Source organism: Perognathus longimembris, chromosome 4 (genome assembly GCF_023159225.1).
Source record: "Perognathus longimembris pacificus isolate PPM17 chromosome 4, ASM2315922v1, whole genome shotgun sequence".
NCBI classification, from domain to species: domain Eukaryota; kingdom Metazoa; phylum Chordata; class Mammalia; order Rodentia; family Heteromyidae; genus Perognathus; species Perognathus longimembris.
In genome coordinates, this window is record NC_063164.1 from 51023132 (window position 1) to 51048088 (window position 24957).

Consider the following 24957-nt stretch of genomic DNA (forward strand, 5'->3'; position numbering starts at 1 on the left):
GACCGTATGTGTTGTGAAAATGACTCACTGCCAAGCAGGGAGGTTAAGTCATTCCAAGTCAAATGCATTTTCCAACACAGAGTAAAAACAAGGTCTATTATGTTTCCAGCCTGGCCCTGGAGGCGGCTTGCTAAGCCACACATCTTGCGATGAGGCGAAAGGGGTGCGGAGGCTGGTAGGATAGCCTCTCCTTGGCATTCTGATAACCAAATCAGGAGGCCAGCCCCATTGCACCCAGAACCCATCTGCCCAGTTCTGTGTGCAGCTTCGCATGCACCCAAACAAAGAAATATATAGCAATAAAACTTCACGTAGGGTGTGATATGTAGGATGCTAAGCAAAAGCCCACCCATCCCTAACCAAAAGCCAGCCAGAGAGCAGACAAGGATTACAAACAACCGCTGTGGGTTTGCCACCTTTTACATTTTATGGGCTCACTAAATGCCTTCAGGGGGGAAAAATGCCTCCAATAAGTGATGTTTTCTGAAAATAAGGGAGTGAAAGGAAGAATCAGAAACAAAGACAGAGAGAGAAATCCACATTACAGAGAAACCTGCCTACCCTTCCAATTTTATAAAAAAAAAAAAAAAAAAAAAAAAAAACATGGTGCTTAAAAGCATCTTGGTTGCAAAGACAAAGATTGAGAGGAAAAATAAAAGCACATTATTTTTACTTTAGACAGAAAGCCAATAAGAAGTGTTTTTCTAAAACAGGGCTAAAATTTTTCCAGATAATGTCTCAGTGACAGAGGAGCTAGAATCAAGTGAAGACCCAAGCCAACTGCAGCCCAGATCCTCCGATTCCATGAAATGGCTGAACAATATTAAACTTCTTGCCTTTTCAAGCAGGAAATTCATTTCTGCTTTTCCTATTCTCACACTGCCCTCTTGTGGCAGCTAGCCACCACTGCACTCCCTCCACTCAAGGCAACCAACTTCTTTCTTCAAAGTTTGCTTTGGCTAACCATTTTTTAATATATATATATATATGTATATATATATGTATATATTACAAATAGCATACCATGAGAAATACAAATAGCATACCATGAGAAAACTTTTCTTGCCAGTTCTGGGCCTTGATGTCTGGGCCTGGGCACTGCCCCTAAGCTCCTTTTCGCTCAAGACTAGCACTCCTCCAAAGCTACAGCATCACTTCTGGCTTTATCTGCGATTAATTGGACAGAAGAGTCTTGGGGACTTCCCACTGGACTGGCTTTGAACCACAATCCTCAGATCTCAGCTCCCTGAGTAGCTAGGATTACAGGCATGAGCCACCAGTGCCAAGCAAGAAAAGCCCTTTTAAAAAGCACAGCAAGCTTTTCCAAAGCTATTCCGAGCTTTGCTCTAAGCACTTTCAATGTGATAACTACTTAACATGACCCGCAATTTATAGGCAATCTAAGGGGCCATACCCAGAGCCAACAATGCAAGCAGAGCTTTGCATTGCACATTAACAATGTACAATAACACTTCTAATATACATCTGTTACAGGATATACAAGTTTTAATAAATTAGTAAAGCATTCCCTTCTCTATTTTACAGCCTTAACAAACTGGAACATTTTTATATTTTGTTGGGCTAAAGATTACTTTAAATACATATTTATTCCTGGGATTTAAATATTTATTATGCTAGAAAGATTTTTCCGTCTATAAAGTCTACAAAGAAAAACAGAACCTTCTTTCTCTTTCCACATCTCCATTCTCATTCTCTCTCATTCTCTCGGTTTCCTCTCTCTCTCTCTCTTTCTCTCTCTCTCTCTCCACACACACACACACACACACACACACACACACACACACACAGAGGAAAGGGAGAGAATCAGTTGCTTTTGTGTGCTATAGTGAGGTTTATAATCCTATTCATCATCTTTAAGCTTATTGTTTATTGTTTGTAGCTTGCTCTAGTGTTCACTCTAACTGATAAAAAGATATTCTTATTATTCATTGGAAGGAAATGTTTAGGCTGCATAAGCTAAACAGGCCTCCATGCAGCAGAGGTTCCTGGACATGTGGGGCTAGTGATGGGCTGTGCAGGTGTGTGGGTGCTGGTGTACCCAGGTTAGGGACCGCGGGAGGAGTCAGGGTTGCTGCTTCCCAGGGGAAAGCTCCATGAACGCAGGAGCCAGGCTGGGAAGGGATTCTGGTCAGGAGGTGGTCAGTGGCGGAACCCCTGCTGAGCATACCGGCCAAGACAGAAGAATGTCTGAGATCCTGGGAGAGGCACAGAGACTCCGTAAATTTATAGAAAGTTATGGGTAAGGATTTACAAGTCTTTGAAAATCCCTTGATGTAGTGAGGACAGAATGACCTATACATTTCCCAGAACTCTTAGCACAGACATGATTTAAGGCAATAACATGTGACATTGCCCAGCGTTGAGTCAGGAGAAGGCCCAAAGGTCAGGCTATTCACCTGCAGGTCCTGCCCCCTCTGTTGTCCTATTCTGCTTCTAAACTGATCAGCAGGGCTGATCCCATGCAACAACAGGAGGTAAGTCATCTGTTTCCTGAAGCCCAGTGGCTTACCAATCCTCCCCTCCCAGGGAAAGAGCCTGAGGCTGACTTGACCACCTCTGGTATGTGCATTGTATTGCTTCTCCCTAAAGCAGCATCAGCAGCTTCCTTTATCACAATGTAATTGCAGATACCAGTAAGCCAGGGAACCAAGATAGATCTGCATCATCACCCTCACTCCCGGAATGCCAGATAGTCCCACTGCTGACATACCAGGTAAGTGGCCGCACACGCTGAATAATGTTGAGGGCACTGACACACAACACTGGGCTGACTGAAAGAGTGCAAATAATTTTCAGCTCTGTGGCTCACTACCACGTGACATGCCCACCTGTGGAGGCAGAACGGTCCAGCACAGAGGCTCTGCGCAGTGGGCAACAGCAGACTGAAAAGACAGCAGTGACAAGCTTTGGGATGGTGGGAGCTCCTGCCACATCCTCCTAGGAAAACACCAGTGAAAACTAGGCAGGACCTTCATCGTGGGTGCCAAAGAATTCCAGAAAAACAACCAACCAAACTAGTCACATAGCAGGTGAAAGTTGTGTCTAACCTGGTATGCAGAAGTCAAAAGAGAACAATGAGAAAGAAAGGAAAATAAGATGTATTGGTTGGCAGGAAGGTAATAAGAACTTCTGGGTCAGATGGAATATTACTTATCTATGTATCATCAAAGTCTATATAAAGGTATAACTTTGGGAGTAAGCACAGGGGAGGGGGTGACATTTGTCGAAAAAGATAAACACTCTTTACTTGACTTATGTAGCTGTAACCCCTCTGTACATCATCTTTACAATAACAAAAAGTTTTTTAAAACAAAGGTATAATTTACTATCATTACATAAAAATAGGGAGGATTTTTGTTTTGTTTCGTTTTTCAGAAAAAAATCTATCATACCAGCCAGGTGCTGGTGACTCATGCCTGTAATCCTAATTACTCAGGAGGGTGAGATCTGAGAATCATGATTCAAAGCTAGCCCAGGTAGGAAAGACCATGAGACTCTTATCTCCAATTAACCACTAGAAAAGTGGAAGTGGGTCTGTGGCTAGAGCCACAGTGGTAGAGTAGTAGCCTTGAATGAAAGAGCTCAGGGACAGCACCCAGGCCCTGAGTTCACATCCCATGACTGACAAAAACAAAAACAAACAAACAACAAAAAAAAACCCTATCACATCAGTATAACCTAATAAATACAAAACCAGAACCCAGTTTTCTTCCTTGTGTGCTGGATGTCCTGAGAAGCAGCCCTCCTCTACATCCCAGCCAGTGTCCTTCCTTTTTCCTGACCATCCATCCAACTGCAACGCCCCTTCTAATCATATCAACCTCTTCCTCTCCCTTCAGGGCCTCCATTCTCCATTCTTATCACAGGCCCTGAGCAATCCCACCCTCTAACCCAGAGCCCTGTGGAATGGGGGGACTGTGCTCACTTAGCTGTCTCCAGACCTCAGAAGTGCTGGAGGCGGGGGGAGGGGAGAGAAGCAGGTGGAACAAACACCCATGCTGGAGAGTAGTTGGAGGAGCCTTGGAAACAGGGGCTCAGCCCTCACCTTCATGTCCTTGACCATCCTGGCCAAAGACTGAGTGCCATAGTCACAAAGAACTGGCTGCCTCACCTGATGGCTGTGAGATGGAGGGCAAGTTATTGAACCTCCCTCCTGTGATGTGAGGCTAATTGCAGCTCTCATAGGGGAGACTGACCCCATCCGTGAGCGGCCAATGAGGAAGATGCTTGTATAATGTGCTCAGCACTCAGCTGCCTGTAGGAGGCGCTCCAACACCAGAAGCCATTCCAGCTCAAGATGCAGCTAGCACCACACTCAGAGGCTGAAATGTGTGGATGATTGTCACCATCTCCCCTTTTAGCTTGGGTGAGAGTACAGACACACAACACAGGGAGGGACTTGGATGAAAAAAATGGAGGTGCCACCTAGCAGAAAACTGTTCCTTACAGCACCTTGACTCTGCTGTCAGGTCATGTCTGTCTTTCCTCAGTTTCCTCTTTGTCTCTGGTAACATTTCTTCTCCTCTGATCACAACCTACCTCCCACCTATCATTTTTCACGAGTGGGCAGCAGGAAGCACACGTGGTACAGTGTATGTCACCCTTGAATTCAAATCTGTTGCACCCACTGTCATGGCGCCTTGTTTGCCAGCCCAGTGCTGCAATAGCATCTTAGGGTTGAAATAGTAAAGGTGTAAGAACTCTACCTCTTTTCTTGCCCTCTTTCCACACAAACCCACTTCACTCTTCAGTAGGACGTGGGTTAACTTTGTTTTATGTCAACTTGGTGACCACTGGTCAAATACTACTCTAGGTGTTTCAGTAGAGACAGTTTTTTAAAGACATCATCAACATATATAGCTTACAGATTTTAAGTAAAAACCTTCCATGTAGTGAGTGGACTCATTCACTCAGTGGAAGGCCTTTACAGAAAACAGATTTCCCTCAAACTTTCCCACAAATAAAAAAAGAAAAGAAAATGAATTCTGCTTCTAAGCCACAACCTAGAAATTCTGCCTGAGTCGCCAGACTTTGCGCTCAGCCCTGCGACATCGACTCTTTTTTTTTTTTTTTTTTTTTTGCAATCCTGGGGCTTGGACTCAGGGCCTGAGCACTGTCCCTGGCTTCTTTTTGCTCAAGGCTAGCACTCTGCCACTTGAGCCACAGCGCCACTTCTGGCCATTTTCTGTATATATGGTGCTGGGGAATCGAACCCAGGGCTTTATGTATACGAGGCAAACACCCTTGCCACTAGGCCATATCCCCAGCCCCGACTCTTTTTTTTTTTTGCACAGTACTAAGGTTTGGATGCAGGTGCTGAGCTTACTAGGCCGGTCCTCTACAATTGAGCCACATCAGCCCTGTTTTCCACTGGTTATTTTTTAGATAGACTCTTGCTTCTTGCATGTGCCTGAGCTGCAATCTGCCTACCTTTAGGCTTTTTATTATTGCTAGAATCACAGGTAGGTACCACAATGTCCAGCTTTCCTCTGTGCAGACGAAGCCTTGTGAACTTTTCTGCTCAAACTGGCCTGGAACCTCGATCCTCCCAATCTCAGCTTCCCTCGTAGCTTAGGGTGACAAGCTCATGCCATTTCACCCAGTGTCGGGTGGAAGTGAGAAGATTTCATGAACTTTTGCTATTCCAGGCAGTCCTCTTTATCTCAGCCTCCCAAGTTGCTAGGATTACAGACATGAGCTACCAGTGCTCAACTACATTGACTTTACAGCTGGTCCTTAAATTCATACTTCCCAGCCCCTACAATCATGTAAGCCAGTCTCTTAATCAATGTCTCTCTGTCTCCACATACATATTCATCTACTCTCTCTCCATATACATCCTCTGTCTCTGTCTCTGTCTCTATCCCTCTCCCAGTTGCTTCTGTTTCTCTGAAGATCCTCAATGTATACAGAGAACGACGTTGCCACACTAAGCAGTCAGCCTGATTTCCCCATATTGCTATGAGACCCAGAGTCCATGGCAAGGCCAGCACACAGATCAGATCGAATGGATTTTCTTCTCCCTTTCAGACAGCCTCATCTCAGCCCATCTTATGCTGTACTAGAAGGCTGTGGTGGGTAGGGGGGTCGATGTGCCCTCTCTTCCTGGGATCTTAGTGTTAGCAGTCTATCCAGAAAACCAGCAAACTTGGTGGGGTGAAGTAATATTGGGCTTAAGATCAAACTTACAGACAAAATCTAAAATTAAAAGTTCACTAAAATAAAAATGTTAAGACCTAGAGCCAAGTATTACTCAGCAATTCTTTGCTACAACCTTATGGAGAGAGATCACTGGTCCCAGGTGGTATTCCCCAACTCCCTGCCATAGACTATTTTAGTCCTGTGAAATCTCACACTAGCTCCAACCATCTGATGCGTGGGCACATCACTGCTGCTATTACAGCTGTGGCCTCTGGCACAGCTGCCCTTCCTTTCCTCCTCCTCCTCCCTCCTCTTCCCATCCCTGGCTTGCCTTCCTCTCCCTCTCCCTCTCCCCTCTTGCCTTCCTTACCTTTCCTTTTCTTTCTCTTTTCAGCTTTTCCCTCTCTGCCTCATGACTAATGCAGATCCTGCCTGAATGAGGCAATCTTCCTCCAAGCCCTGTCTCCTTGGTAAATGGGTGCACACTGGGGACACCTGGGTGAGCTGCCCTGAGCAGAGGCATTCAAGATGCCCCTGAGGACAGCAGCTAAAGAGAGAACACAGAGTCAAAGGCACAGGGGCACAGGGCCATTGACACACAGCACCAGGGCAATGTTACACCTGGTCCCTCAGATATCAGACTTACCAACCCCCACGAGCCAGTCTCTCTCTCTCCTTCTCCCTACCCCCCTCCCTCTCCCTCTCCCTGTCCTCGTTCTCTCTTGAAATCAGGGTCTTACACTCTTGCTTGGCTTTTTCACTCAAGACTAGTGATTTACCACTTGAACCACACTGCCACTTCTGGCTTTTTGCTGGTTAGTTAGAGATAAGGGCCTCATGAACTTCTCTACCCAGGGTTGGCTTCAAACCTTGATGGTTAGATCTCTGCCTCCTGAGTAGCTAGGATTACAAGGGTGGTCCATGGGCACCCACTCTCTCTGCATATATATACAGACAGTAAATATAGACCTGCTAAATGCTTCCAATATGTCTGATGGGGTGACTATCCAACTATTAAAAAAAAACAAAAACAGTTTCTGACTTGGAAATTGAGCATCTAGAAAGAACCAACTCATCTTGACCCTTATAACCCCGGAAAAGAGGCCAAGGGGACAGAGTGGCACATGGTTGGGCAGCAAGGTCTAAGCCAGGGTCTGAAGGGACTGCCATCAGCCGGGCCAAGAGTTGCTGGGCATGGGTAATGGGAACTTGGGCACTGTGCTGGAACTTGAGCCATCTCCAAAGGACACCACACAGGGAACCACTTTCTGAATTCCCAGTGCTCACCTTAACAACAGTCTTTTGGGATACCCTTCCATTTTTAAGTTGGTGTTTGCCCTTCATTCTAATACCCCTCAAGGTGCTACAAAATTCGAGTCTCAAATTTAGTGTTATAAAGGTTTTCCTCCTTTGACAAAACAGGCTCGGGAGCAGTATCTTACCATATGGACTTGGTTGTATGTTATCTGCCCCTTCCATTATTCTGAGAGAATTCCTCCTACTTTTAAAATGATTCACTTCTCTTCCCTGAATCTGCATGGTTGTACTTACTCAGACTTCAGTTACCTTGGCGACAAAGAGAGTGGGTGTGTACATTAGCCCATGGGGTATAATGATAGAAAAGGTCCATGATGGTATAAAAGGAGGTTCTAGGCCCAACTATAAGTGTTTACAAATACTGTGAAAAGAACAAAGAATGTGATTTCTATCAACTAGAAAGTCAAGCTCTCCAAAGGTGACTAGTGAGGACAAAGGAAGCTGAGATTGCTAGAAGATTAGACACCTCTTCTATTTGAAAAACCAAGGTAGAAAATTTCCCAGCATTCTTGTGGCTCCTAGAAGGCAGATGAAGGGAATCACTGCTAGGATGAAGGAAAGTCAACATACACCGGTCATCCCAATGACACAGGAAGCATAAATAGGAGGATTGCAGTCCAAGCTAACCTAAGCAAAAAGTGAGAGGGCCCAGTTGAAAAATCATAAAATTCAAATGAAAAAAGGTTGTACGTGTGGCTCAAGTAGTAGAGCACTAGGCTAGCAAGTACAAGGCCCTGAATTCAGCCTCAGTGCCACCAAAACCAATAATTTTTTAAAAAGTCAAGATGGAGGAAAGGCTCAAAAGGAAGGGAAGAAGACTTACTTCTCTACTCCCCACCACTGTCTGTCTCACATCTCACCTGTGCAGCAACAATCATATTATTTATCAGCACTGCAATGGAACCGCTTGCCCTTCCCAGAGACAGCAAGGTCCTAGGAAGCTGGCAATGTCCTATACTGCAGGTTTCAGCATCTGGCACCATGCTCATACCATGTAAGACATTCATTGAATAAGATATGGTGAGTAATTAATAAAGGAATTCAGTATATACTATTGAACTCCTTACCATGAAGAACAAGGAATGGATCTGGCCATGTAATCTGATGGTCTAAGAGACATAGGGATGAGGTGGCTTTAAAAATTAATAAGTTCTAACTGGGCACCAGTGGCTCAGCCAGTAATTCTAGTTACTCAAGAAGCTGAGATCTGAAGATGGCGATTCAAAGCCAGCCCAGACAGGAAAGTCTGTGAGATGTTTATCTCCAATTAACCACCAGAAAAGTAGAGCTGTGGCTCAAGTGGTAGAGTGCTAGCCTTGAGCACAAAAGCTCAGTCAGGAACAGTGTTCAAGCCTGAGTTCAAAGCCCCAGGACCAGCACAAAAACAAGTCCTGCTTTAAAAAAAAAAAAAAAAAGGAAATAAAAAAGAATACAGTAGATTACCTGGTGACTGCTGGTCTCAGACACTTTAACATCCAAAGACCCGGCCAGGACGGCATACCAGTTTGTTCCAATATCACCCTGGCGAAATACTGCAAGAGAAACAGGGCTGTAAATAGGCCTAGTATAGGTTGCTGGATAACCTGACAGCTTGCAATGGCTATTATAAGCATCACTTGGATCTAACTGAATCACCAACTTTCCCTTAGTGTGACATGTCTTTTCTGTCTCATCCACCAATAAAGCTAAGATCCCACTTAGTCAACACTGCACAATGGAACTCCCCGACACTGAACTCTCCCTCTCACAAAGCTGGAGTAAGAAATGGTTGCTCCAACTGCTATAGGATCCTCTGAAGGAAGAAATGACTAACCTTCTGCTTAATTTATCTTAAATCCATTGCACAGGACTGTGATTCTTGGAAAATTATGACATGGCTGTCCATGGAGGTAGATGTAAACAGTAAGAAGGTTATTTGACTAAACAGACTACACTACTTCCATTTCTTACATTTATATCAAAAGTAACATGTTTTCTAGAATAAAGTCTCTTTTAAAGCTAGCCAATGAATGGATTATATTTTCTTTTTGTTAAGGACTGTACTACCAAAGATCCTTTTCTTGCTCATTATATAAATTCACTGCTCGTAGGTCTTTGGAAATTATTTTCATCAAAAATTTCTGAACTTGACTTTGCTTTAAGTTTGCTTCTCAGAGAGGAAATACTTTCATCAAACCTTAGTTCTCATATTCTGTTAAGACCAGATTTTAAAAAATGAACTTTGCAAACATCCTCATGAAAGAACCAAATGTAATTATCTGATACTTTAACAAGTCTGTTCACAGTTCCAGGCAGAAATGACACAACTCAGAGAAAATTCGCAGGCCAGCCCAGTGGGACAGCAGGCAGGGCTGGGGCTTGGCACATGGAAGCAAGCTTCTGTGAGACAGTTGCTCTAAATGTCTGAATGGACTATGCTGTTGCAAGGCAAAGCACAATGACCTCCTTCCTCTTCCTGCTTGAGATGAAGCCTTTCTGGTAACTCTGCTGCTCCAAGCTTTGGTAAGTGACTCCTGGAGTTAGGGCTTTGCTTTCCTAGACTCCATGGCCTTTAGACATGATACTTACCAGCCAAATTCACATTACATATCACAGAAGACTTACTTGAAAATGGCTTGAAGAAACAGGAAATACAGGAAGTGGACATCTGGAGGATTGTAGTTCAAGGCCAGCTTGGGCAAAAATTTCTTGAGATCCCATTTCAATCAATAAAAAGATGAGTACGGGGGGTTATGTTGCCATCTGCCTGAGAAGGTTACATAGGAAGTTCATGGTCCAGGCTGACCCAGACAAAAAATGTGGGAGAGCCTATTCTAAGGCTAGAAGTACAGTAGTTCAAGTGGTAGCATGCTTTAGCAAGTATGAGGCCCTGAGTTCAAAACACCAGTATCATAAAAAGAAAAAGAGGAGGGGAAAGAAGGCCTCTAAAAATGACGTTTCTAATACTGGAAAGAACTCTCTCTCTCTCTCTCTCTCTCTCTCTCTCACACACACACACACACACACACACACACACACACACGTTTAAACATGGGTACAGAAATGGTGGAACAAAAGGTGAACAAATGCAGCAGTGGTACTCACTGGAAATTATGTTGAAAATGAACTATACACTTCAGGGGTGGAGACAGGAGAGAAAAACTATGAGAGAGCAAGGGAAGGGGTGACATGGTACAAAAAGAAATATACTCATTATCTGATTTATGTAACTATAACCCCTCTGTACATCACCTTTACAATAACAATAAAAATGTATGAAAGGAAACAAGTGTAAAAAAAATTGTACAAATGGGTCATACATGTGTCTATGGAGACTCATACAAAAGTGGGTAATCTGTGAGTTTGAAGATTTCAGGTGATTTCTGTTGTGCTGATTTTCTAAATTGTCCACAGTGATGTTGTCATGATCTCTGTTGCTTTCCACATCCGTGCCATGCATGCCTCTTACCAACTGGACCAGACAGTGTACAAGTTTCTACCCTGTCCATTGGGCCAGGAGCTCAGAGGAGGTAAGGTCTGCTCTTGCTCCACCAAGGCAGTCATGGTTGTTCTAAATCAACCCTGGCTTTCCCATTAGCTTTGCCTGTGATGGGGTTACACAAGGCATATGATAAAATCCAGCTTAGGAGACAATACGGAAAGTCTGATGAAGGACACGAGAAAAAGACACAAGAAGAACAGTCCTTCAGGCCAGCACTTCTGTATCAGAAATGCCTCCAACTGCTGTAGCTGTCTGAGGACCATTTGTAATAAGCCTGAGGACAAAAGCACCTGAGAGTGAGTGAGTGTGTGTGTGTATGTGTGTGTGTGCATGCGTGCGTACATGTATGTATGTGAGGGGGAGGGAAACACAGAGACAGAAAGAAAGCAAGAGAAAGTGACAAAAATAGAATGTGAGAGAGACAGAGATGAGGAGACAGAGAGACAGAGAGACTGGAAGGGCCTGGGTGTTTAATGATGCCACCGCACCGTGCCACTAGCCAGCCCTGACTCATCTTACCTCCGGCCTTTCCTAGATGGGTGACTGATTCCTCCTTCCTGTATGACTACTTGATCCTCAAGCAGTGGATGGAACTTTCTGTTACTTCAGCATAAAGCACACCAAGAGATGGAGAGCTATTATTTTTGGTTAAAAAAACAAAACACTGTATTTAAGAGACTGAAGCCATTGCCCTATTATTTTATGCTCCTTGTCTCTTACTCATGCTTGGAACAGCTGACCTGAATGAGGTTAACTCAAAACACGACAGCTAATATTAGTCAGGAAGACTTTCCTCTGTTTGTAATATCCATAAGCTTCCATATATTTCTTGGCTTAGCAGAGGAAAACATTTGAATTTCTAAGGATCTAGCTGAGTCACTGAGTCAGGATCCTCTAACTCCATCAGGAAAATGGGCTCCCAGGACAAATGTGCCCTACTGTTGGGGAAAGAGGAGAGGAGGAAATGCCTTCAAGAGGTGAATAAACAGAGAGGACCAAGTTATGGTGATCGAAGCCCAAATAACTAGCACATAGATGCCCTGTCCCCAAGAGAGCACGAGTGAGCTCACCCACACACCCAAACACACCACAGACTTGCATTTCTTACATGTTATTCCTTTCTCCAGGTTCTCGTAATAACCACATAAACAAATCTGATGGAGAAGGTTTGGGTGGAATTTCTCAAAAGCTTTGACTTCTTTCAGTCGTGTGAAGATTATGTCCACATCTTCACTGGATCTTTCCAATGGCCTACATGGGGGAGAGAAAGCAAAAAAAAGCTAGGTCAGTAAAAAAAATATCAGAGCCTTTTTCCACCCATCATCCTTTGAAGGGCCTTCTAAACTCCCTCCCACAAACAAAGCTGTCAAGATTCTATTCTAAAGAACAGAGGTGGCCAGGTGCTAATGGCTCATGCCTGTAACCCTAGCTACTCAGGAAGATGAGATATGAGGAAGACAGTTCAAATCCGGCCTACACCAGAAAGTCCATGAGACTCTTACCTCTAATTAGCCACCCAAAAACCAGAAGTGAGGCTGTGGCTCAAAGTGGTAGAGCAATAGTCTTGAGCAGAAAAGCTCAGAGACAGTGCCTAGGCCTTGAGTTCAAGCCTTGCAACCAACCAACCAAAAAAAATGGAAGAGGCTAGAATTTTAGCAATAAATAAGGTGCTCAATGAATCTTTGTATGTATGGACACAAAGCACTTTCAGGCAGTGAGGTTCCCAACTGTAGCTGGCAGCAATGCCTCTCGGTGGGTAGCCAAACAGTGGGCACATGCCACATATCCTAGAAAGCACTGTTGGCACCAGCTGGGGGTCCCAGCCACAAAGCACTGGCACTGAAAGTTGGCTCAACATAAAGGCAACATAAAAATGACCCCAGGAGGAACCGAAAAATCAGGTAATCTGGACACCGACTGAGTACTAACCTAGTGGATTCTACTGTTACATGAGAACATGGGAAATGGAGTTTAGAGCTCATCTTCCATCAAAAAGCAAAGCAGTGCCCTTTACTTATTCTCCCCAGAGCATGCCAGTCCAGGACAGCGTTCAAAGGTCCTTGGCCTGACAATCTCCAGAAGAAACTGGACACTAAAAAGCAATAGAAGAAAACTGTCTCTGTTCTACTACTGTCCAAAGCAAGCAAAAAAGAACTTTAAGGTTCACCACTAGGTAAAAAGACAAAATCAATTTGAGATAACCAAGACAAGATTGAGATCTTTCTTCCTGATATTTGTGTACCCCCTCAAATTAAGTTTTAAAACATGTAAGCCCCAGAAACAATGGAGAGCTATGTTTTATCTGTCATTACCTTCATTGGGGTCTTCTTCATAGCATACAGACCGTTTCCTCTAGCTATTAACTGACACCTTCACTGTCTGCTTCTGGAATTTACCACTAGTGATAATCTTCATCAACTCTCTTCTCTTGTGAATCTCTAATTCCTAATGCTGCATATATCCTAATCTCTGTATGGGCGATGTCTGCCATTGCCTTAACAGGGCCAAGAGGACTAGGTAAGCAAGAAGTCCTTGTAAGCTCTGACTGAGCGCCTTGTCTCTCCCCTACACACTGCATCTGCGCTCCTATATCCCCACACCTTCCACTATAGAATGAATATGTCCTCTCAATTTATGGTTTCGAATTTTAATCCCGAATGCAAAAGTGTTAAAAAGAGGAGTATATGCCAGGCACTGGTAGCTCATATGTATACTCCTAGATAGCTGAGATCTAAGGATCATGGTTTGAATCCAACCCTTCATGAGACTCTTATCTCCAATAAACTACTCAGAAAAAGCTAGAAGTAGCACTGTGGCTTAAGTGGTAGAACACTGGAGCACCCAGGCTCTGAGTTCAAGTACACACACACACACACACACACACACACACACACACACACACACACACACACACACACCATAATTGGAGGTGTTTATGTCATAAGGACTCCACCCACCTGAATTGTAATGCTGTGGTAAAAAGGGCTGTGGGAGTATATTTGCCCTTGCCACCCTCTGCCATGTGATGAGGTGTCATGAGGTATGACCTTAATATCACCTGATCTTGGACAACCCAGAACTGCCAGAAATAAAATTCTATTCTTTACAAATTACCTAGTTTCTAGCATTTGGTGATAGCAGCCAAAAAGGGACTAAAATACCCCCCTCCTCATATTCAGATAATTCTACCAGCTAACATCTCTCAAAACCATCCTCTCCTTTAACCTTTTGGGCCACTGAGCATAAATGAAGGGCACAGGAAGCCTGTGTTGAGACACAGGGTGAACAGTTTGGCTGCCCTGCCCTAGGGCATCAAATGCTGGGTTCTCACTAAGTCAACAGAAGCATCTGAGGCAGGGCCGTGACACGATTGGATATGTACTTTGGAAAGATCACCTTGACTGTGAGTAAAGGCAGATGGGAAATAGTCCAGGCCAGCAGTCACAAGATAGGTTGGAACTTCTTGCCATATATCAAAACGATAATGCAGAGTCACTGGTGATGACTCACTCCGGGCTCCTTTCCTTCCCCTTAGTGACAGTGGGCAGCCTGTCCCAAAGCAAAAGTTTGGGAAAGAGACATCACTCATCTAACCTGCATCCAGCTAGTACTCCTTGGGGTTTTCCCTTCTACACACAAGTGAATTCCTGTTTTATTGTTTCTCCTCCTCTTCTCTTCATAGTTCTTTGGATCTTCTCCAAGATGAATTTCAAAGTGAGCCACTGAAAACTTTCTAATTCAAACAGCAACTCATCTGAGAGACCAAAAGCCTCAAACTAAAACTATTTCTAAAGACATAAAATTCTTTAAGTACTAAATAAATTACACAGCTTAATGGTAAAGTACTTGCCGAGTATGTGCAAGGTCCTGGGTTTGATCTTCAGCACGGCAAAAAATAAAATAGAATAAAACAAAACAATTGTAATTGTAAACAATGTCTATTAGCAATATCAAAATGAGATCATTTACTTGGAGTGTGTGTATGATAATCATGAAAGAATAGTTAGAAAACTTCTTTCTAGATTTATACCACACCTACCTTTCAAAGTAATGGCATTCACATTTAAGAAGATTTGGCTTTGAATATGAATTACCAAATCTACGGAATTGTTAATAACTGTTCTCTGGATGCATCCTTTCATAAATGCACATGCATAGTAGGTCTACCTTCTATAAGCCATGTTGCCTTCCTATCATTCAGTAGATCCTGCTCCCTGGAAATCTAAAGACCATCCAGATGTCAGCCTTACCCATGAGGGATCCACAATGCTCTGGGCAGGCCTGGGTTCACTAGGCCAGTGAACCTGGGAACTACAAATTAGGTGAACAACAGGAGCAAATGTTCTGGTGTCCAGATTGGTGTCCACATATATTACTTAATGTGAAAAGTCAATGTTCTCTTAAGTCTTAATTCAGTCCTCTCTGTGTTATCTAGGGAATAAGTAACTAGTTTCTCAATTAAAGAGAGCAGAGGATAATAACATATAGGCATGTGGGGGAAAGAATATAAAATAACTATTCTTTAAAATGTGCTACTGTTATTATAAAGATGATGTACAGAAGGGTTACTGTTACATAAGCCAAGTAAAGAGTACATTTCTTTTTTTTTTTTTTGCCAGTCCTGGGATTTGAACTCAGGGCCTGAATACTGTCCCTGGCTTTGTTTTTTTGCTCAAGGCTAGCACTCTACCACTTCCAGCTTTTTTCTGTTTATTTGGTGCTGAGGAATCGAACCCAGGACTTCATGCATGCTAGGCAAGCACTCTACCACTAAGCCACATTCCCAGCCCGAGTACATTTCTTTTCAAACAATGTCACCCCTTCCCTCACTCTCTCCCAGTTTTTCCCTCCCATCCCCACCCACAAGCTGTATAGTTCATTCTCAACAGTGTCCAATGAGTCCCACTGCTACATTTGTTCCCTCTTTGTCCTTCCATTTCTGTGGCTCCCCTTATCATCTCAAAGAGAGATAAACAAGACAAAAAGGAAAGAAAACAGTAAGAAAGAAAAAAACCTTGTTTTCATTTCCTGTAGTTCATTCGGATAAATATTACTTTATATAAAAGCATTCAGCCTTTGTGTTCCTCTCTTGAGAATATCCTCCTTTCGAAATGGAAACATGAGGTTGTTTTCTTTGTTGCTGTTTTTTCTTTTCTTTTCATCTTATTTGTTCATTTATCTGTCTTTGAGAGGGTAAGGAGATGCACAAAAACACAGGGACAAAGGGTGAACAAATGCAGCTAGACACTATGTTGAAATGAACTGTACAACTTGTGGGTGGGGATGGGAGGGAAAAACTAAGAAAGACAGCAAGGGAAAGGGTGATGTTGTCCAAAAGGAAATGTACTCTTTACCTGACTTATGTAACTGCAAGCCCTCTGTATAATAACAATAACTTTTAAAAAAAGAATATTCTCCTTTGGTCTCACTATGCGTGAATGCCTAGAGTCCTGTATAATCATCTATTGGATGACACAGAAGAGTCTCCAGCAAACCATGGAGAGCACCCATGGCCTCGGAGTCAGCTGAGTAGAAAGAACCCTTAGGTTGCCGCACACTGAAGCTTTGGGGATTTCCTGGGGTGATGGAGCCAGCATCCCAACAGTGGGATCTGGGAGTGTGGAATAGACAAAAGAGGGAAGGGAAAGAACAGGAGAGTGTGGCAGGACCACTCTCAGCTCAGCTGTTTCCAATAATTACACACAGAGGGTTCAGTCAGGCATGAAGTGAACAACATGGACGATCAAAGGAATGGAGGAGGCTTTGTTTCCCCAGGTACCTTACAACACTGCTCTGTGTCCTTGGACAAGTGTATTCAGAACAGTGAGTGTAGTGTTCACCAAATACACTTGCATTACAATGACTATGTAGTTCAGCTTGACTCTGTTTCAACGGGAAGCTAACACTGTAAAGAGCTACACCCCTCCTCTAATGAGGAATACTCAAATCTGAGGTCATATATGTGAGCTTTATAAAGTATAAATGGATAAAAAAATCTATTATTATTACTAGTATCATTGTCATTATTAGCCATCAATATCTTTAAAAAGAATGTAATGAAAGCAAGGAATATAACGCTTAAAAACACATCCTAGAATATGTGTGTGCCTTTGTAGGTTTTATAGATAGATGTCATGTGTCCTGTGTATTGTAACAGTAAGATCTTAAAGACTACACATGTAAAAAAATCTCAGTCTTTCTATAAAACTATTAACTTTTCAAAGAGCCTTGACATCTACTGAAAATTTTGATCATCATAGTCCTATTATATGAAGCAGGTTTAATGAACCCTGTTTTACTCGCGGAAACATTTGGTTACAGAGGTTAGGTGACTATTTGTATGCTAAGATCATGTGTATTTATAATGCCAGTGATGACATAGATGTATCAAAAGTCTGTGAAACTCAAGATGTTTGCCACTTATCATGTTATCATTTTAATTATACGATTATTAACCACTTAGAATACTGAATGTTTACCCTTGACTAATTGCAAGTTTTCCCAATAATGTCAACAAAATTCAGAAAGAAGGAATTGAAGCCTCATTCATTGAATCTGTAAATATTTATTACAGATCTATATGAGAGGAGAACAGAGCACTCAGGTGTTAGAAAGACCAGGGTTCTTGCACCCAAGGGTGAGAGAGATTCTCACAATTACCTCAAGAGGAGTTGGTGAGGGGAAAAAAGCTCAATCGAACAGGAAAGGAAGAGATACAAATTCAGAAGAGAAGAGATACTGTTATTGCTGAAAGTCAGATAAAAACTTCAGGAAAACATGACTTTAAGAGCTCCCTAAAGTCAGTCCCTTCTCATTTATCTTAATAACTGGGACCACCACTCATTTAGCCTGTGAAGTCTGAATATGTCACTGTATCATTGTGGCCCTCCCATTAGAGCCACTTTAAACATACACACATACACACATACATACACACATACATACATACATACATACATACATACATACATACATACATACACATACCGATACACATACATGCAGACACAGCCATGTAGACATACATGTACACATACCCATCAACTCAAATGCCCAAATTCTCTCCTGGCTGAGCTCCTTGATTGTACCCATATGGAGGGTAGCCCTCAGAAACACCCTTTGCTGAAGCCCAAGATCGCAGGGGCACCTGGTATTTATGACTCATAAATGAAAGACATGTCAATGTCTCAGAAATCCTTCCAAATACACATATGTACCACAGACAGCGGAACTCATGGAACATATAGATTCCTGCGTACCAGTCATGCCTGTTGGCTTTTCTGCCTCTAGAAATAAAGATAAAGACAGGTTTTCCTCCAGGTCCCAAATGAAATGAGAGGTGTGACTGGTGTCATTGCAGAGTATTGTGACTCCAAACGGAAGCAAGAAGGCCCAAATACCTCCATTTCCCTTACAGACAACTACCCTGTTTTATGTCCCATGGAGAAACAGGAGACGCCAATCCTGGGGCCCAGGAATATTCCAAGTTGAGAAGTCCCACTACTACATGGAGGACAAGACTGTACCTGCTAATGCCTAAATGTCTGGCCCTGGATTTGTGCACAGACAGTGGGGGAAGACAATCTCTCTGGGCTCAGAGTGTTAAACCAGGCTCTATCTCATTGAAAATAAAATTAGAACTCAGAGCCCCCTGGACAACTATCTTGGCCTAGCAGTTTGAAACGAGATTTTAAAAAGAGACATTGTTTCAAAACATCTTAATTCTATCTTTCTTTAGCCTTTTCCAGTTTCAATAACCCTCCCATCACCTTTAAGGGAGGATTTGCAGAATGGACCGGATTAGAAATTAACAACCAATCAGAATATTGTGAAACTGACCAATAAAGTATTACTTTCCAATCACCTAATTATAATAGGGACAACTGGCCAGAGGACAGCTCAAGAGCTCCTAGAGAGAGGCACCAGGAGATGAAGAGGAGGATGGAAGACTGACAGAGAGAATACACATGGACAGACGGAGCAGCAGCAACAACAACAATAATGGCGGCAGCTGTCTTTAAGTTAGATCCTTCTCTTCTGAATAAAGTTCTTCCCACTCACCCTCCACTACCCTGGACTTTGTTCACTGAATTCCTGAGACAAGAACCTGAGGAGGCTCAGCAGCGCTGGCAATGGAGCTACAACACTGGCAGGCACAGACTGCCACTGGGCTGCCACACTGAGCAGGTGTTGCCAGCTACAGGACTGTCATCCTGGTGGTCTCTGGCTGTGTGAGCGCTGCTCACTGTGAGCAGCAGCAGAAAATTCCTTCTTATCATTACAATTCAAATGCAAGCCTCCTCTCTGACTGCCTAAGCATGGAGCTGCACACCCCCTCAGCCACAGATTCCACTGAATGAACTCCAAACAGCACCTAGCAGTCAGCTCCAATCACCATTCTCCCTCTACAGTACATCTGTTCTATGTATGAAGGTAAAGAAAACCCTTGTTTGGTGCCTTCTACTTTAGAATAGCTTCTGGGGTGAGACAGGAAGATACCGATGCTTCTTAAAATGTTTTTGCGAGGGGCTGGGGATATGGCCTAGTGGCAAGAGTGCCTGCCTCGTATACATGAGGCCCTGGGTTCGATTCCCCAGCACCACATATACAGAAAATGGCCAGAACTGGCGCTGTGGCTCAAGTGGCAGAGTGCTAGCCTTGAGCAGAAAGGAAGCCAGGGACAGTGCTCAGGCCATGGGTCCAAGACCCAGGACTGGCCAAAAAAAAAAAAAAAAATGTTTTTGCGAACTAACCCCCTCCAAACCCAGTAAACCAATTATTAAATGGGCAAAGGAGCTAAAGAGAGACTTCACAGGAGGAGAAATAAAAATGGCAAAGAAACATATGAAGAAATGTTCGACATCCCTGGCAGTAAAGGCAATGCAAATAAAAGCAACCCTGCCATACCACCTCACTCCAATTAGAATGGCCTATACTCTGAACTCAGGCAACAATAAATGCTGGAGGGGATGCGGAGAAAGCAGAACCCTTCTCCACTGTTGGTAGGAGTGTAAACTAATACAACCACTCTGGAGAACAGTATGGAGGTTCCTCAAAAAACTCAGCATAGACATACCCTATGACCCAGCCATACCACTCCTAGGCATCTATCCTGAACAACAGGTCTCAGGATACCACAAAGACATCTGCACATCCATGTTTATCACTGCACAATTCACAATAGCCAAAATATGGAAACAACCCAGATGCCCCACTACAGATGACTGGATCCAAAAAATGTGGTACCTGTACACAATGGAATACTACATAGCAATTAAAAACGATAAAAATAATGGCATTTGCAGGGAATTGGTCAGATCTTGGACAAATAATGTTGAGCGAGACAAGCTTAGAGCACAGAGAACAAAGGCACATGGTCTCCCTGATATGTGATTGTTGAGGGGCGGGGTGGAGAACAGTAGAAACCATGTCTGTAAAACAACCAACTTCTTTTCAAATGGTATTTCCACATGTTTTGGTCAGCGACTTTACATTATGTCTCTAAAACCAAACAATTACTGAATAAGCATAAAAAAGTCTAGGATCGACCTATCAGAGGTTCACAAGAGCTCAACAGCTACATATATATGATTATATAAGATGAGGCTAAGCAAAATGAACTCCAAGAGATGGAAACAGGAGGATTTTATCATTGTCAGTAGGTTTTACATACTAGGTGAATTTCCTGTAGTGTACCCCCTGTGGTCACTATATATGATTTTGGCACACTGGATATTGTACATATGCTTATTTGAACTAGGAAAGGGAAAGAAAAACGAGGGAGGGTGTAACAAATATGATAAATATACTCACTACCTTATTATGTAACTGTACCCCCTCTGTGCATCACCTTGTCAATAAAATTTAATGAAAAATAAAAAAAAAATGTGTTTGCACCATGGTAAGCAGCAGAGGCTGTCCACATCATTGCAAGGCACTAATTGATCCACTCAAATGAGATGTGACTGTTCAAAAACAGAACAAAACAAAACAAAAAAAAGTGCGTTGTTGCAACCAAACATTCTGCTTGTCCCCAGAGGGCCTTGGGTGTGGGGTGTGAGGGCTGGGCATCTCTCAAGGAAGATCCTCTTGACTATCTCTTCTCAGCTCTTCATTCTTGGGCAGTAAGAAGGGACTCCTCGAAGGAAAAGGAATGTGGAAAGGGGCAAACACTGATCCTAGGGGAAGAGCAGTCTGCAGTGAGGCTATAAAGTTGACATGATTTAAAAGGCCCAATGATTCTCCACTTTTTACTTACCTGAGCCCACACAAGGCATAGGAGGCACACCCAGGAGCAGCAGAAGATGGAAACATATTCTTATGTTTCAGGGAAGGCTTGAAAAATACTCTCAAACTGCTCTAGAGGCTAATACCTGGGGAAACTGAAGTGTGAAACCAACCCATGAGACTCTATCTCCAATTCACCAGCAACATGCCAGGCTACAGGCATGGCTCAAGTTGTAGAGCACCAGCTGAGCAAGCAAGCCAAGCAAAGCCCCAGAACTGACCAAAAAAAAAAAAGAAAGAAAGAAAAGAAAACAACTATGCTAGGGGCATGGCTCAAGCAGTAGAGTGCCTGCCTAGTGAGCACAAGGCACTGAACTCAAACCCTAACATCTACAAATTTGAAAAACAAAAAGGAATTAATAGAAAGAGAACTTCAACCAGGTACCAGTGGCTCGTGCCTGTAATCCTAGCTACTCAGTGGGCTGAGATCTAATGATCATGGCTTGAAACCAGCCTGACAGGAAAGTCTATGAGTACCTTATCTCCAATAAACCAGAAAACAAGACAGAACAGGGGCTGGGGATATGGCCTAGTGGCAAGAGTGCTCGCCCTGTATACATGAAGCCCTGGGTTCAATTCCCCAGTACCACATATACAGAAAATGGCCAGAAGTGGCGCTGTGGCTCAAGTGGCAGAGTGCTAGCCTTGAGCAAAAAGAAGCCAGGGACAGTGCTCAGCCCCTGAGTCCAAGGCCCAGGACTGGCCAAAAAAAAAAAAAAGACAGAACAAAACTGGAAGTGGAGCTATGGCTTAAGTAGTAGAGTGCTAGGCTTGAGAACAAAAGCTCAGGGATAGTGCCCAGGTCCCGAATTCAAGTGGAAGCAAAGGAAGGAGGGAGGGAGGAGGGAGGGGAGAGAGAGAGAAAGGGAAGGGAGAAAGAGAAAGGGAAGGGAGAGAGAAAAAAAACGAGAAAGTGAGAGAAAGAGGGAAAGGAAAGGGAAAGGGGGAAAAAAAGGAGAACTTCCACTTCTATGATGGAGAAACTGGGACTGGACTAATCCTCCTGGCCAACAATGGTACCCTGGAAAGTGAGCTGAGTAGAATGTGCAGGGCGCATGACCCCCAAAATGATTTTTTTAAACAGAGTTTAAAAATAAGCCTAATAGAATTAAATTGATTGGCCAGTAAACTGACTATTGAAACATAAGCTGACATTCCTTTAAAAAATCAAATTAAAATTAAATTCTCAATATTAGCATATTCACAAATATAATGTATAGTAATAAGTTGCTATGTATGCAAATATAGGAAATTATGGCCCATTACCTGGGGAAAGGTAGAGTCAAGATAAACAAATCTACATTTAGAAAAGATGCTGAAAATACCAAACAGAAACATTAAAACACCTATGATGAATATGTTTAAAGACTTAAAGGAAAAAATTAACATACTGAGTGAACAGATAGGGAATATCAGTAGAGATATAAAAAAACACTACAAAGAAGTTTATTCACTGAGTGTAATTAAGAGTCAATTGGGCACAACAGGTAAAAAGATAAATGAATCTCATGGAAGGCAATAGAAATTATCCAAACTAAAGCAAAACCAATTGCAAAAATGAGCAGAGACAGACAGGTTCATGCCTGTAATACTTGCTACTCAGGAGGCTGAGGTCTGAGAATCTAGGTTCAAAGCTAGCCAAGGCAGGAAAATCTTCAAGAGTCTTAATACCAATTAAGAAATGGAGCTGTGGCTCAAGTAGTAGAGAGCTACCCTTGATCAAAAGAAGCTCAGGGATAGCTCCCAGACCCTGCGTTCAAGCTCAGGACCAGCACAAAAACAAACAAGAAAATTAAAAAGCAGAGACATATCAGTGGCTGATAAGTCAAAACTAAGAGTTTTTAACCTGCATGTGATAGAAACTTCAGGAGAAAAGACCAAGAATGGAGCGGGGAAATTTGAGAATTTGTGGCTGTTATTTTTCCAGTTAAAAATAAAGCAAATATCCCAAGAGTGTAGAATATTAAGGAGTGAAGTTTTTGCTTTGGAAGTATGGTGAGTTAAGGTAGACACAAATATGTAGTCATTCTCTTCGTCAGGGAAGGAGTCTAGCTGGATGCTTCCGTTGCCCTGGGACTATCAATAGACCCTACTCGGAGCAACTGGCTTGACCTCCTTGGCTCTTGCCTTCTCGTACATAACTGGGAGGTGGGAGTTAACTTGGTCTGAGATTCAGCCCAGCTTTAGAAAAGTCTCTGTTTGAAGAGGAGTTTCTCCTATATTGAGCCAGTAAATAAAACTAAACCAGGAGAATATGTCAACACATCACTCTAATCCCTTGGCGTCTCAGAATCTAAGTATCTTAGTCCAACTGTGTCTGGAGCCACTACGCACAATGCTAAGTCAAAATGCACTTAGAAATTTGGTTAGAATAGTTCTCTTTATGCTGTATCTGGCTCTGACTATATAATTGAAGATTATATAGTAGCAGTGTCCTACAGCTAAAGAGTATTAATAAACTAAGGATTACTCAAGGTACACATACAGTCTATTCTTTCTTTCATAGTACTTTAATCATGAATACACTGTTAAATAAATGTGAGGTGGCTGGTATAGAAAATATCTACCACGATCTTTAACTTTTATTAGACAAAAATCCTTTGTCATACCTGCCACATCTAATATATGTCATTCCTACTATTTTAAACCACAAATGTCAGAGAAAACAGATGCCCAGAATTTCATTCTTTTTGGAAAGAGCTTTCGGTACCCCCCTCGGTGTGTGAAATGACAAGAGCAGTTCTCACCAACACACATTTCCAGCACGCCTCACTGCATAGAATGGAAAGCCCCAGGCAGCACCATCTGTGCCAAGGATAGACAATACAGCAGGGCTGAGGATTGGCTAGGGGTGAAGATTCAATTGCACAGCCTTTCCTTTTGCTGTGAGTCATTTGGGGCTTCAGAGTGACCAGAATTAATAGTCCAAAGCAGGGAGGCTAGTGTGCAATAGAAAGATGACTCGGCATGGAATTTTAAGCAAAGTTCAAATTCTTTCATTTAATTACTACCTTCAGCAGTAATGACTACCAGTGTAATAGGCTGCCTAGAGATAGAACACCCAAAAAGCCAATAGACTGCCAATACTGGTATAGAAAGAGACCTTGCTACAGTCAGGAATGGTCCATTCAGCAAGAGAAGACTCTACTGGACCCTGCATATCAAAACACAACTCTGATGTGAAATATAACAGACGTCCTCAACGCACCAAACTTATCTCCCTCTTCTAGTCTTCTAACGAGGGAAAAGAAGCCAGGCCCGAAATAACCTGTAAGAATCAGATGCCCATGCCTATCCCAGTCTCAAGTCTCTGAGTAAGCAAAGTAGAGATAAATGGCATCTGTATTTTACATTTCGACCTCTAACTCTTCATTCACCAAGATTGTTGCATGTCTTCTAAACACAAACCAAGTATGCATGCAGGAATGCACGTGCATGCACACACACACACACACACACACACACACACACAGTTCTTTGAGTACTCAAAGGAAGAAGCAGATTTGATATCTACCTTTTAACAGTTTCTGATCTGTTAGGGAACCAAAAACATTAGCTAAATGATGGAAAGAAACACAAGGATAAAGGTAGCAGCACATGGCTCCATCTGAAAGTACACAGAGAGCTGTGTGAAAACTGCAAGGGTTCAGAGCTAGATCAAATAAGAGCAAGCAGAGAAGGCTTTGCAGAGAGCCCCTTCCACAGCATTA

At 42.9% G+C, this 24957-nt stretch overlaps 1 protein-coding gene across 1 annotated transcript in view; it reads right to left on the minus strand.

Moving 5' to 3' along the window:
- Rapgef4 (Rap guanine nucleotide exchange factor 4) overlaps positions 1–24957 on the minus strand; it is a 297243-nt gene that overhangs the window by 240354 nt on the left and 31932 nt on the right. Inside the window, 2 exon segments of the mRNA XM_048345237.1 lie at positions 8923–9011; positions 12069–12211. Of these exon segments, the coding sequence (XP_048201194.1) occupies positions 8923–9011; positions 12069–12211 (232 nt within the window).